The following is a 13481-nucleotide window of genomic DNA, read 5'->3' on the forward strand; positions in this document are numbered from 1 at the left end:
CTGTGTGATGCATTCAAGTGCTGCTGAGAAGCTTCGGACATCAGATACTTTCAATGTTGCTGTTGGGAAACAAAACCCAGAAAAAAATGAATTTAAACGCATGTGAAACTTGTAGCTCCTTTAAACTTGTAGCTCCTTTAAATAGAAACACTCCTACTGAAGTGTGGGGTTTCCTACGGCATTTAACAGCACCACGACCACAGAACAACCTCCAAGTGTCTTGCTCAGAGGCACTTGGGCAGGGTGATTTAGCTCACCTGTATGAGTGGAGGCCTCCAGCGCAGGTTCTTCAGCGGGGCAGGTGCGAAGCCGCCGGACGTTCCAGATGGCCTCTTCTTCACCACCAGGACGACGCCTCCAGACTCCGCCCTCAGCTTCTCCACCAGGCGCTTCAACTGCCAGCCCACCTGGAGGACCAATCACAGACCAGAGCTCTTGAGCAGCACCGAACGCTGCCGCCTGTAGAGGGCGCTGGCAGGAATTTAGACTTCATTATATTTCTTGACTAGTAAACGCAGTTGTTGTCGAACAGCCGCTGTCTAATGATAAAAGTTCACTAATTACAAGACTCCAGGAAGTCACGCCAAGAAACAGTCCGTCACCTTCAGAGCACCAGAGCTTTAACCTCACATTAAACAACAACTGTTTAACGATTTTTAACCTTTGACAGAGTGAGGCTAGCTGTTTCCCCCTGTTTCCAGTGTTTGTGCTAAGCTAAGCTAAGCTCAGCATCTCCCGGCTGTAGCTTCATATTTAGCGTACAGACACGAGAGCGGCATCGATCTTCTCCTCTGATGCCAGAGTGTCTAACTTTTTCTTTTTTTTAGAGTGGACTTTTGACTCACCACTGTTTGTTTGTTGACCTGAACGACTTCATCTCCAGCATGAATCCTCTGGGTTTTATCTGCAGGAGACTGAAGGACAGTTTTTATACTCTTGTTAGAAGGTAAACGGAAGAGCCACATCTGGAGCATCAGTACAAAACACAATAACATGTTTAAAAACGCTCTGAAGCGTCACGAAAAAAGGTCCAGAGAACACAGCTCACTCACATTCTCTGTCGTTCCCGTGATGATGTGAAGCCCGTCGTAGGTGGACTTGATGTAAATACCCTGAAAGATTAAAACACATTTAAAGAACCGTGTGTTTGAGAATGTATATATGAATCTTCTGTATAAATATCTGTTAGAGTTTCTCGGGGTTTTTATTTTTTCAGTGTCTGGCACTGATATGTGATACGTTTAATGATGTGTTGTGAATGTAAATGTCCCGTATTCTGTTTTTTCTCAGCTCACCAGTCCCTCCCCAGGCTTGATGTTGGTGATGTGCACCTCCTCCAGACAGGACATCTCACTCTTTGAGGGGTCAGAGGTCACCTGGACCGTCTTCTCACAGACGGCGGTCAGAGCTCGGGACTGAAACACACAAGCGACGAGAAGGAAAAGACATGGGCCTTTTTTACCTGTTTTACTCAGTGCATGTAGTTATAGTTATGAATGTATGTGTATCTGTATATAATGTGCGTGTGACAGTTCTCATGATGAGGTGCGTGGAATCGATTCTGTCTTTCTTCAGGATGAAAACACGTCACTTTGTTGCATCATTTGGCTTCTAATGGTGCTGAAACTCTTCTCAGTTGTTTGTCTATCTACATGAATTGAGATCATAAAACTTCTGACGGATTGATTTATTAAAGCGAGGAAGTCGTTGGCAGCACGGTGGCCTCAAACATCCGTTGTGATGAGTCTAACATGCTGAATCGCTATCCGCCCCTGACCTCTGACCTCTCTGTGGAAAGGGGGAAAGAATAATAAATACAGACCGATGAACCCCGAAGAGATCAGTGCAGAACATGTTGCAGGTTTTGTTGACAAAGACAAAGAGGATCTTCCCGGAGCCTGAGGCCGACACAAACTGAACACAGCATCGTATCATCATCATGCTGAAGACATCACAAACATCACACACCGTATTAAAGCGCCGCTCAACCTCCACACGTGCAGCACAGACACGTGGATGAACTATCGCTCCTAACCCTGATCCAGGAGCTGCAGCCAATTGATCGTCGAACCAGCTTTAACCCTCTGAACCCCAAGCAGTTTCAGGAGGAAAATGTCAAAAAATGTCTTTTGTTTTGGGGTTCAGAGGGTTAAAGGACATCATGTGACATATAGGCCCGTCTCCCTGCCGCTGTAGAAAACTCACGAGTGAACCAGGAAGTAGTTTTAGTGGCACAAGGTTTATTAAACGCAGCGTTGATTTATGCAACTAAAGTAAAAGTCAAAGGGTCACGAGGTCACATCAGAAAGTGGTTTAACATCAGCTGATTCAGTATTCTGGGAACAACAGGACGACCAACAGGAAGTGTTATCTAAGACAGGAAGTGGATGTTCTGAGCTGAATAAACAAACCTGCAAATTCTCTCTCACACACACACACACACACGGAGTGAACACCACGGGACACTCAGTACAAGAGAGGAAAAGGAAATGTGTGATCACTGTGTGTGTGTGTGTGTGTGTGTGTTTCCGATCAGCATCTCCAAACATCCAAACCAGAGGGAACAGGAGAAGCAGTACTCACCACTTCCAGAATCTTCTCCTCAATCTCATAAACAGTGCAGTCCTGTAATTAAAAGGGAGACGGACTGAGTGACGGACGTCACGCTGCAAAAAACTCACACTTCAATCCTTTAAACAGGTTCCAGTTCGTCTTTATAGTGAAATTAATAGCGTAATGTGATTTTATCTTTGATCCCACAGACTCTTTACTGCTTTAAACTAGAAGCTGAACAGAAGTTTAAAACTAGATTTGAGACAAGATGAGAAACATGAAGTCCAAATAAAAAGCTTTTTGGTGTTCAGCATCAGAGTTATAAATACCTGGAAGAGTTCAACATTTAGACAATAATGTAAGAGATCAAATAAAACAGTCATCCTAATAAATCCTAATAAAAGTGCACTTTTGTGACATTTTCTGATGTGATGTTGCAGCCTCAGCCGAGCTCTTTCCTCAAACCCTCTTCAGACTGTTTGGATAAAATAATACATTCATCTGCTGCATGAAAGAGAAGTCGCTGCTCCAATAATGACAGAGAAGTAGCTCATCACATCCCGGCTTTTCCTCCAGAGCCACAGGAGACAACTGTTGTCACCAAACATTAGAATGTGCCAGAAGACACCAAATGTGGGCTTTTGGCCGGCTGCTCCATGATGGAATTTCAACTACAATTTTGGCTTCCAGCGATTACGAAATCGAGATAAGTCGTCTCATGATATACTCGTGATATCAATATTGGTGATTATAACTCCACGTCATGGTGGAGAGTCCCGGTTGTACGACATCACGTTCAGAATACAGACACCAGAAACAGAAACGGAAGCTTTTCCCCGTCAGTGTGAGTAAACAGAGGAAGAGAAAGGAATCGGCGGGAAAGCAAATATTTGAGAAATGAAGAAGCTGCGAAGTGAAACCAGAGGGAGGGACGGAGACACGGAGAGACGGGATGATTACATGACAACGCTGCAGTCTGCAGGGAGGCCACACGCTGCAAGAAATGTCTTCAACAAAACCAAAAAAATACTTTACAGAATGTCACCTTTGCTTTATTGTTAGGGATCAGCTGTCAGCCTAAGTTTAATGGGTTTTTTGTTTAATAAAACCTTTTAAAAAGTATTTTAAACCAAACTCAATAATCTCACCTCTCCACTAAGTTACTTGTAAAGCTAAACAGAAAACACGGCTCATGAAAGCTGTTGTGTTGACTTCCAGGTTCAGAACAATTCTACATTTGTTATTTGCTTAAACAGCGAGTAGTTGTTTCATTAATCATCAGATGGAAACATTGCGTAATGCTCCTTTAAATACTTAAAGTTTGAGGCTTTTGATGGATCAAAACTGATGATTATCAAAAGATTAAGAAGTTAAAACGTAATGTTTTGGTAGCACTGGTATCTGAAAGAGAATCCTCATCAAAAGGACTTTGTACGAGTAAACAGGAGTTATCTGGTTCATCATCATCTTCATCTTCAACAAAGCCTGAAAATAAACAGCCCTCGGGGGTCACGACCGTCTGAGAAAAACAAAAGACACGAGACTTTTCATCAGAGACGTTTGAGCCTCACTGACCTTCTGCACGGTGGAGGTGAGCTCCAGGCACAGCTGGATGATTCGGCTCTTAGTGGAAGTGAAGTCACTAATGCTCGTCACAGGAGTCCTGTGAGGAGGGGGGGGGGGGGGGGGGGGAGAGAGGGAGAGTCAGTATCTTGACCCATAAGACCATCAGGGCGCCGCTCTCCTTATATTTATATTAAGAAAGATCTTATCTCACTCTCAGACCACCACGAGTCAAAAGACAAACATGATGTTTGTATCCGCTACAGCTGATTAATATCAACTCCATTAATAACTTGCTATCAAGCCAGAATTAACCTCCTGTAAGCTGTCGTCTGTTCTGGTTTCAGAACCTCACATATACACATTTCTGTATATCATATCTATGTTTTAAGCTTTTCAACCTAAAGGGTAACCTCTGCATTTTCAACCTGGACTCTATTTTCTCATGTTTTTGTGTCGAAGTGACTAATTGTTGAACAGGCTGTAATGTAATCACTACTGTAATGTAATCCTCACCATCAATGTTATGTAACCATTAAAGAGCTTCTTGTTGCTGCTGACAGACTCAGATTGTTATTAAAAGAGTCTGAAAACATTATGGAAAGAACTTCTCTTTATACCGAAGTTACCCTTCAGCACTTCAGCACGTCTGATTCTGGGCCTCGCATTTTTGGAGCAAGAAGCTCGAGAACAATAAGATTGAATCCATATTTAGTTTGAATATGTGCTTGCTGCCCATTTTCATGTTGCAGCGTCAGGGTCGTGAACATTTATTAGACTCTCAGACACCAAAGAAGGTGATCACACATCTCAACTGAACACTTGTCTGAACCTAATTAGATTCTAAACACAGCTCAGAGGTGTGTGTGTGTGTGTGTGTGTGTGTGTGTGTGTGTGTGTGTGTGTGTGATTTGACAGGCGACAGATGTCAGTTGTGTTTTGGGTTCTCAGTGAACAGCTGCAGCAGGAATGCTCTTCAAGCTGCTACAAGCGCAGGAACTCGCTGGTTTAACGAGGACCAGCGAGGTTCATGTCTCCAGCCCGGTGTACGGGTTCTCTCACCCGTCCAGCCAGGCCAGCAGACTCTTGGCGGCTCCGATGAGCTCGACCACGGCGGTGAGGAACTCGTTGGAGGGCTGATGGGAGATTTTGTTGTGGTAGGCCGGGTTCTTCCTGCGCTGAGACACCGAGCCGCTCAGGCTGTGGTGCGCCGCTCTCATCCTCCCCACCAACGTCTTCAGGTTGTCCTTCTCCACGCCGTAGTTCTGTCCAAAACATAGAGAGAATATATGTATATATACATATATACAGTATATATGCTTTAAATACAAAAAGTCTGACATTTTGAACAATACAGTCTCAATAAACAGGATGTTAAAGCTGCAGTGAGTAGACAGCATTGGTCAACAACATAACAAACTATTATTATATGTTTTCTTGCCTTTTGTTTTGTTTTTTAGAGTAAAGCACTTTGAGCTGCATTCATAACTTGACTTGTGAGCTTTAGGAAAATTATGAAAATGATTGTTAAAATTAGTGACATCATTTATTGATTTTTAGAATGTTTTAAAGGAGAACCAACACTCCTAATATTCATGTAAACACAAAACCACAACCTTAAAATCATACGTGATTCTCACACACACACACACACACACACACACACACACACACACACTCTACAAACCAGTCACCATGGCTATGATCTGACAGCTGACTGAAACAAAAACATTCCACACCTCCTCAAACTGAACCCTGACCCACAGTGAGCTGGTGGGACCTGAGCTTACAGGAACGTTGGTGATAACCAATAACGGTGATCGATAAATATGAATGCTCAGTGCGCCTCATTAAAAATGGAATCTTTTACTTTTTAAATACTTGTCTGATTGGCTGCAACTAACTAAATTGTTTTTACAATCGATTAATGTGACAGTTGTTTTCTTGATTAAGTAAATCATCAGTCTGTTGATAAAATAATGAAAAATGTGAAGTTTTTCAGATGTTTTGTCCGACCAACAGAACAAAACCCAAAAACATTCAGTTTAATAACATTTATGACAAAGAGAATCAGCAAAAATGACTGAAACCCATTATTAGATGATCAATGTTAACTTTACATTTGAGTTGATTATCTATTAGTTTGAAGTGGCTACAGCTTTGAACGTTCTTATTTAGCTCAGCTTGTAACAGTAACAAGGAGATGAATTAATCTTCTGTAACACTTAAAGCAACACGAGGCCTCTTATAGCTGTGCTACATTCAGGGCCTCACTGTTAATTAAGCACTCTAAACATGACTGTGCTCTTTCAACACCGATGATAATAAAGCTGTTGGTGGTTAAAAGCGTCTCTGGTGGAAAACCGATCATCTGACGGCCAACGGAAGCTGCTGCTGGAACAAAGCTGCAATGACTCTTCCTCTGTTTGCATGTGTGTGTGTGTGTGTGTGTGTGTGTGTGTGTGTGTGTGTCAGAGGAAGGGTGGGGGGTCTTTGTGACAGGTGGGAGGGGTCACATCTGTTTCCTGTTCCACAACAGAGAGCAGTAAACTCAGCTCTGTGCTGCAAAAAATATCCACTTGACCTTCGATTTGAGTCAGACAGGAAAACTCTCCCTGGTGGAGGATCTATTCAGGACTCTGATGTCACTTCCTGCTTCTGTTCTCTCTGGATCTCATTAATGAGCTCCATTCGACGAGGAAAGGTCGAAAGCTCTGGGAAAAAGCTAGCAAGCGAACATTAAGTTTAGAATAGTTCGTCACAGATGAGTAAATGTTTCTTTCAGGGTTTTCAACGAGCCAACGAGCACCAACCAGGGCTGAAAAAAGAGAGAGAGAATAAAGGAAGGAAGGAAGGAAGGAAGGAGGGAGCGAGGGAATGTGTAAGATCAGTATTAGACGAGTGAAACTGAATCACAGACTGTATATAAGAAGTGGATGTAGTCATCGTGATGTCATCCATTGGTTTGAGGACTGATGTTTTGAAGCCTCGAATCTGACGATTTGGCCGTCGCCATCTTGTTTTTTTGCAACCAGTGAACAGGAAGTGACCATATCTGGACTGAGGAGGAGTGACGTAGAGACGTATACGTCTCTGGTAGAGACCTGTCAATCACCGTGTAGCCCCGCCCTAAAGCATCCCCTGCTTTATGGTCTGTTTGACTCTAAATGGACCATAATGTACTAAATGAACATCATGCTGTATTGAAGAAGACTTGAAACTAGAGATTGAGAACATACAATTGAATCTTTCTTAATTTGAATCTGGTTTTAAAGTTTGGTGCAACTTGATTTAAAGTTAAACCGTGATTTAATCAGGTATAAAGATCCCTGTTGGTGTTACGCAGCCTTAGTACATTTTCTTGATTATAATTACATACTTTAAATAGCTGAATACTTCCTCCACCACTGCACTAAACGTGCAACAATCAGAGTCACAGTTCAAAGACAAATAGAGAAAGTAAATAGCCAGTTTGTGAGCTGGAGCCCATTGAGTTCGGTCGCACCATTAAACCTCAGCAGCGACTGTAAATCCTTCTTTTCACGTGGACGCAGACAGTCGGAGCTCATAAACAGCTGACTGACGGGCTTCTCGTCTGCAGCGCAACACTTTCACTGTTTCAAACAAGAGCTTTGAAATGTTCGGCTCGGAGCTCAAATGCTGCACCTTTAAATAAACATTTGCAAAAACAGTTTGCAAAATTCCTCATTTGCTTTTTTAATATGCAAATTTCTATAATTTCACAGCAGAATGCCACGTCTGTGTCTAAAATGTGGTTATTGATATTTTAATTTCATCTCATGCTTAAAGACTTGCAGTGTTTTTGGGGTAATTAGTTTCTTTGAGGGATTATTACGTCAGTTTGAACAATGAAACAAATCATTTTAAATGCATGTTTTCTTCAGCGTAAGAACAAATTATATTAAGAGTTTTTCTGACAAAGAAACAAATCAGTCCTCTGCAGAAAACCATTGCCACATTTCTATGTATTTTTTACAGTGTAGAAGTATTAAATCCAGCCGTGTGGGCGTGTTGCCACATCTGATAAAGATTGAACAGAGTGCATTTATCTGCATCAGCACATTCTCAGGCATCAGAGCCAGGAATCAACCACTGCTATCAGCCCATGTGACAGACACGGAGCTACTTTAACTCGTTCACACGTCGAGAAAAGATGTTGCTGCTCTGCAGCTGCTGTCAGCGGGACAAGAAGCTTCTTCTGAGAAAGATCCTGGTGCTCTCTGCAGCGGTGGAAGAAGTAGTAACGTCCTTTACTGCAGTAAAAGTACCTTCCACACTGTGGAAATACTCCACGGCAAGTAAAAGTCCTGCATTCAAAACCTCATTGAGGTAAAAGTACTGATAGCGCAGTAAAATACTTACTTATAAGTACAGTACTTAAGTAACATGTACTTAGTTACAATCCATCACTGGTGAGGTTGTGTTACGTTAATCAGAATATGAACGGCTGCATGTAAACGGGAATATTAGTGGAATATACATTTTCTTTATCCATGTAAACAGCTTGTTAGGAATATTCTCTTTTTTGGAGTGAGGGCCAAAACAGAATATTTGGTCTCTATAAACAGCTTCAATCAAACACACTAACTCATTGGTGACGGCATTACAGAGAGAGTCAGTGAGCAGAGTGAGTCAGACACAAGCGGCCTCCTACTGCAGACTCAAACCAGGACGAATAAACCACCAACAGCCAGGAGGTTCCTCTGTGGATCCGTGACCGCTGCAAAGAGAACACACAGCTGTTGCTGTTGATTTAGTTTGATTTTACCCAACTAATAGAGAAAGAATGGAATCCCTGCCAATGATGTGGGTTCGCTTGATGCTGCGTGTTACTGACCAGCGCACAGAGCAGATCCACGGCCTCCAGCACCAGCTCCTGGTGTCCGACCCGCGACAAGCCCAGAGACAGCAGCTCCTGGTGGGACGTCCTGAGCAGCTTCTCCCCGTCCACCTGCTGCTGCTGGAAGGACGGGATGTACTGCTGCAGGCTGTCGTCCAGACCTGACGGGACGGAGAGAGCGAGAGAGAGAGAGAGAGAGAGAGAGAGAGAGAGAGAGGCGAGACTTTCACAAAAACATGTCTGTGCTTTCTTTAGCTTGTTCTGCTTTTATTTACAGCATTAAATAAGCAATTAAAGCAGATTGACAGGACACAAGGAAGAATGTGACGTGTGCCGCACATGAGTAAACGATACCAAGCTGAGTTTCAGTGGAGGTCGGCTCTGTTATGATTTATTCTAGTTTGACAGCAAACAGAGCTGCTGAGTCAACAGCGACTTAATGACTCTCCCTGCTGCTCCATCCCAGCTGACACCGTCCTGCCACCTCACCACACCGCTCCTCGGGATCTCCGCTGCACACGGGAGGTCCCACACCGGGATCCCTCGCATTCATCGCCATCAGCTGCGTTTCACTGCTAATAGAAGTTCAGCTTGGGCCAAGTATTACAGCTAAAATCCAGCTTTTAAAGGCACAATGAGTCGGATGAGTCGATTGTGTTTTATAAACACAGCACCGACCCGTCAACAACAAAGGAGGCAAGTAAAACGCCACGTCGGGCTAATAAATCCAGAGCTGATGATGGAAGTAGAGGAGTCGTCTCTCTGCACAAAACCGATCAAACAAAGTTTATTTGCATTTCAATTATCCAGGAAACAGGAGATTAGTTGGGTGGCACTAGAGGATGTGGGCGAAACTCCAGATTTAATTTACTTAAATAAAGACTTAAACTTTGGTCTTTGTTGTTATTTATAATAACCGAATATAATATATAATGAGCAAATATCGTGATACCATAGGGTTGACTATTGGTGCTTTCACTAACTATATTCACACAGTGAGATTCCTGATAATGAATCCTCAGTGATGTGGATATAATGACTACGTGGATAAAGGCAACCCTGCCCGACCCTGACCTCTGACCCCTGACCCCTCTGTGAGAGGTGGCAGCAGGAGACGAGATAAAAGAGTTCTCACCGCTGGATCGATGGAGGAGCATCGAATGTGTGATTTAAGTGTAAAATCTGCTCCATCTATAGAAAAGTCTGCTTCAGTGATTCTCAATTTAATGTTTTAACAAAGTCTAGAAACAAATAAAACAGAATGAAGTCTCTCTCCCTCTGTGTGTTGTAACCACAGCTTCTCTGGGCTTTGTTGACACAGTCAGACCTGCCATGTGGCCTTTAGTTCATGTCAGTGCATGTTAGCACATGTCAGTGCGTGTTAGCGCGTGTTAGCGTGCTGCGCTGCCCTGCGTTCACTGGCTCATCTGTTGCCATGTTGAGAGCCGTGTAGAGGCAACAGATCTGCTCTGAATCTCACGTTCAGCACCTTCACGTCTTGTTTTGTTCGCGTTATGATATCAAAATGCAGCCAATTTGTAATTCAAATTGCCTCAAACGTCAGTTGTAAATTGTTGGCAAACTTTTAAAAATGGTAAAAGTTTAGAGAAACTGCACTGATGTTAAATTTAGACAATAAAACATAATTTCAGCTAGAATAAAGGACTTAATCACCAAGTACTGATTCACTAACCAGCTACATTTGGACACTTTTAAATGTGTAGTAAAAGTACACGTTAGTTTGAGCTTTAGCACCAAAGCGTCCACCAAATGGCGGACCTTCTGCAGACCTTCTGCAGACCTTCTGCAGCCCTGAGCACCGGGGCCCCAATCAGCTGGCCAACCAAATGCCTGAGCTGGTGTGAACGGTGAGAAGAAAACAACTGCCTCTGCATGAGGTCACTAAAAAGTGTCCCGAAGCAGTTCCAGGACTCCCGTCGGTCTCCAGGCGGACACGCAGGAGGACAGATGGCCGACAGCAGGGAGGAAACATTCCTCTTTAACTAACCGCTGATGTGACACCTCTGTGTGGTCACACCTCCGACACCGAGAATAACGCTGCAGAGATGAATCATCTCGTCACGGTCCAAAGGGCCACGAGCACTCACGGCGTCTAACTCTGGTCTTTGGCATTTTATAGAACTGAGAAATAAGAAATCTGCAATAGTCGGAGGGAGAGGATTGAGAACTCGACCATTTAAATCATTTATAAAGAAAAAACGTCCAAACTTTCTCTGTTTCTGACTCCTCAAAAGTAAATCTTGTAGCTTTTCTGTGTCTCATACGACACTAGAATAAATATTGTTGACTTTGGGACTGTTGGTAGCAGTGTTTCCTCCAGGCAACTATGGGGGGGGGATGACCCTCCGACCCTCCAGGGGGGGGTCAGGGGTCATGCTCACGCTGAAGAAAATCGTTTTTAAATGCATCAATCTGGTGCACTTTGAAAGCAAACTTAAGAGGCGAGATCTGTGAAGAACTTTGTGCTCTTGTAAACAGTTCAGTGCTCTTAAGTACAATGTTGAGGTACTTTACTGGAGCATTTTAATTGATGTAACTTTATACTTCTACTACCTCTCAGAGGGAAAGATTGTACTTTTACTTCCTTACTTTGCAGCATCCAGACTCCAGATAATACTAATAAACTATGATGTATTATTATGTAGTATAGCCTAGTTATTAAGTACATTAAGTAGTTAAAATTCCTAACCTTTGCCAACTGCAACATGAAAGTGATGAACACATTAATAATTATAGTTCAGTGATAGAGGCCTACTGTAAATACCTTCTGCGTGGTGAGAATACTTTTAGTTTTGGTACTTAAAGTATATTTAGTACTTTCATACTTTCCCTTAAGTAACAGAAGCATACATTTTTAATGTAAATTACATTTTAAACTCAGTTTTGTGTCACATTACAATGCAGAAAACGTGCTAATGAGAGTTGCAGAGATGACTACATGTTAACATCAGCAGCCTGAACTTCTCCACTACACATCTCCTTCTGCCTTGTTTTGCTTTCTGCTCCAGTTGAGCTCAGACAACGTTCTCTGCTTCTACACGTTCCTGGAAAGTTGCCCAGATGCAAACGTTCCTCGTGATGTTCCCAAAACTTCCTCAGAGAAATATTCCAGAACTCCCTGCCTGGAACAGGCCCCTCAGAAACACCTCCGCGACAGAAGGTGTGATGGTGAAAACACGGACGTATTTCAAACTGAACTTTCCCCGGTTTAGTCACGGTTGGACGGCGGTCACGAGGAATGTGTTGGCGACTGCCCGGATCACATTACTGACACCCGAGGAGGCCGCTAATCTCCGAGCCGCACAGCAGCGGGTCGGCTCGCTGTCACGTGTCGGCTAATGAAAGCACCGACAGCGCCGGAGCCAGAGAGAGGAAACGCTCACACCGTCAAATCTGAGCTTCTGTTGAGTTTACATGATTGTTCCTTCAACACAAGCACAAACCTCCAAGTCACGTGAGGTATAGTGATGGTTTCAGGTCCAGAATCACAGAAAAAAGGTAAAAAAAAGGCTCCAGCTGCTGTGGAAGTTCATCACATTTCAGAAAAAACAAAAAAGAGTTTGGTTTAAAAAACAAGACATGAATTTACACTGTGGAATAACCTGAAACATCTGGCCCAGTGCCAGCATCCACCGCTGGATCCAATGTTCTCTTGAGAAATAAAACGTCAGTAATTAACGTGGCGGTTTATGTGACAGTTGGGACATTCTTTTCATTCCACATGTTTTAAACATGGCAGTCGGGTTTGGGGCTCGGCCCAAACTGTTGGAACTGTTCGTCGGGCGGCGGAGGAGCGAGCGCTGGGATACTGCTGAGTCGGCTTCTCAAGAAGCTTATTAGTGAAACAGATAACTGAGGCTGGTTTGTATGAACACTGCAAAGACTACCAGTATTTGTGGCAACAGTGAGGCTCATTGACGCTTTGCTGGAGCTCAGAGGAAGAAGAGATATCATCGGCTTTTAATGGGATTTGTTGACAATAAAGAAAACATAGAATATCACCAAACATGTTGAGATTATAATCTTTACATCTACTCTCTGTACGATTCCAAGAATTACTCAATTTTGGGGATAAACCACCTGTATGTCGAAGCTTTGCAGGACTTGAATCATCCTAAAATTCCCCCCTCGTGTTTATCCGTTAACGTTATATTAATAGCTTCTCTGATTTATCACGAACATGAATCTAATCAGCTGTGAGGTCACAGCACAGTCCACATGAGAAAACAAACCGCTTTAATCTTTGCTCTTTGAAACCAACCTGTTTGTTGAGCTCAACATGAAAGCACACAGAAAGTCTAACAGCAGTCAGTAAATGTTCAGTCTCCAAACTATGCTTTTCTATTTATATTGACAATAAAATACCTCATGTAATAAGATATTAAATGCCTCATGACAGGAAACTTATTAGGACTTATATTGTATTATATTGTATTTTTAGCTTTTGTTGTTTCTTTGCGATTTACTTATTTATGATACCTTT

The 13481-nt window shown here is 42.9% G+C and overlaps 1 protein-coding gene across 1 annotated transcript in view; it reads right to left on the reverse strand.

Annotated features, from left to right (window-relative positions):
* The window catches only part of LOC142941861 (connector enhancer of kinase suppressor of ras 3-like), a 33402-nt gene that overhangs the window by 12855 nt on the left and 7066 nt on the right, over positions 1-13481 (reverse strand). The window contains exons 2-9 of the mRNA XM_076083982.1: positions 8975-9138; positions 5179-5381; positions 4129-4216; positions 2584-2625; positions 1296-1415; positions 1053-1112; positions 846-914; positions 258-407 (exon numbers count right to left, since the gene is read on the reverse strand). Coding sequence (XP_075940097.1) covers positions 258-407; positions 846-914; positions 1053-1112; positions 1296-1415; positions 2584-2625; positions 4129-4216; positions 5179-5381; positions 8975-9138 — 896 coding nt within the window. The remainder of the gene's footprint in view (positions 1-257; positions 408-845; positions 915-1052; positions 1113-1295; positions 1416-2583; positions 2626-4128; positions 4217-5178; positions 5382-8974; positions 9139-13481) is intronic.

Source organism: Anarhichas minor, unplaced genomic scaffold, assembly GCF_050575085.1.
Source record: "Anarhichas minor isolate MPS153535 unplaced genomic scaffold, ASM5057508v1 ptg000136l, whole genome shotgun sequence".
In the NCBI taxonomy this organism is placed as follows: Eukaryota; Metazoa; Chordata; class Actinopteri; order Perciformes; family Anarhichadidae; genus Anarhichas; species Anarhichas minor.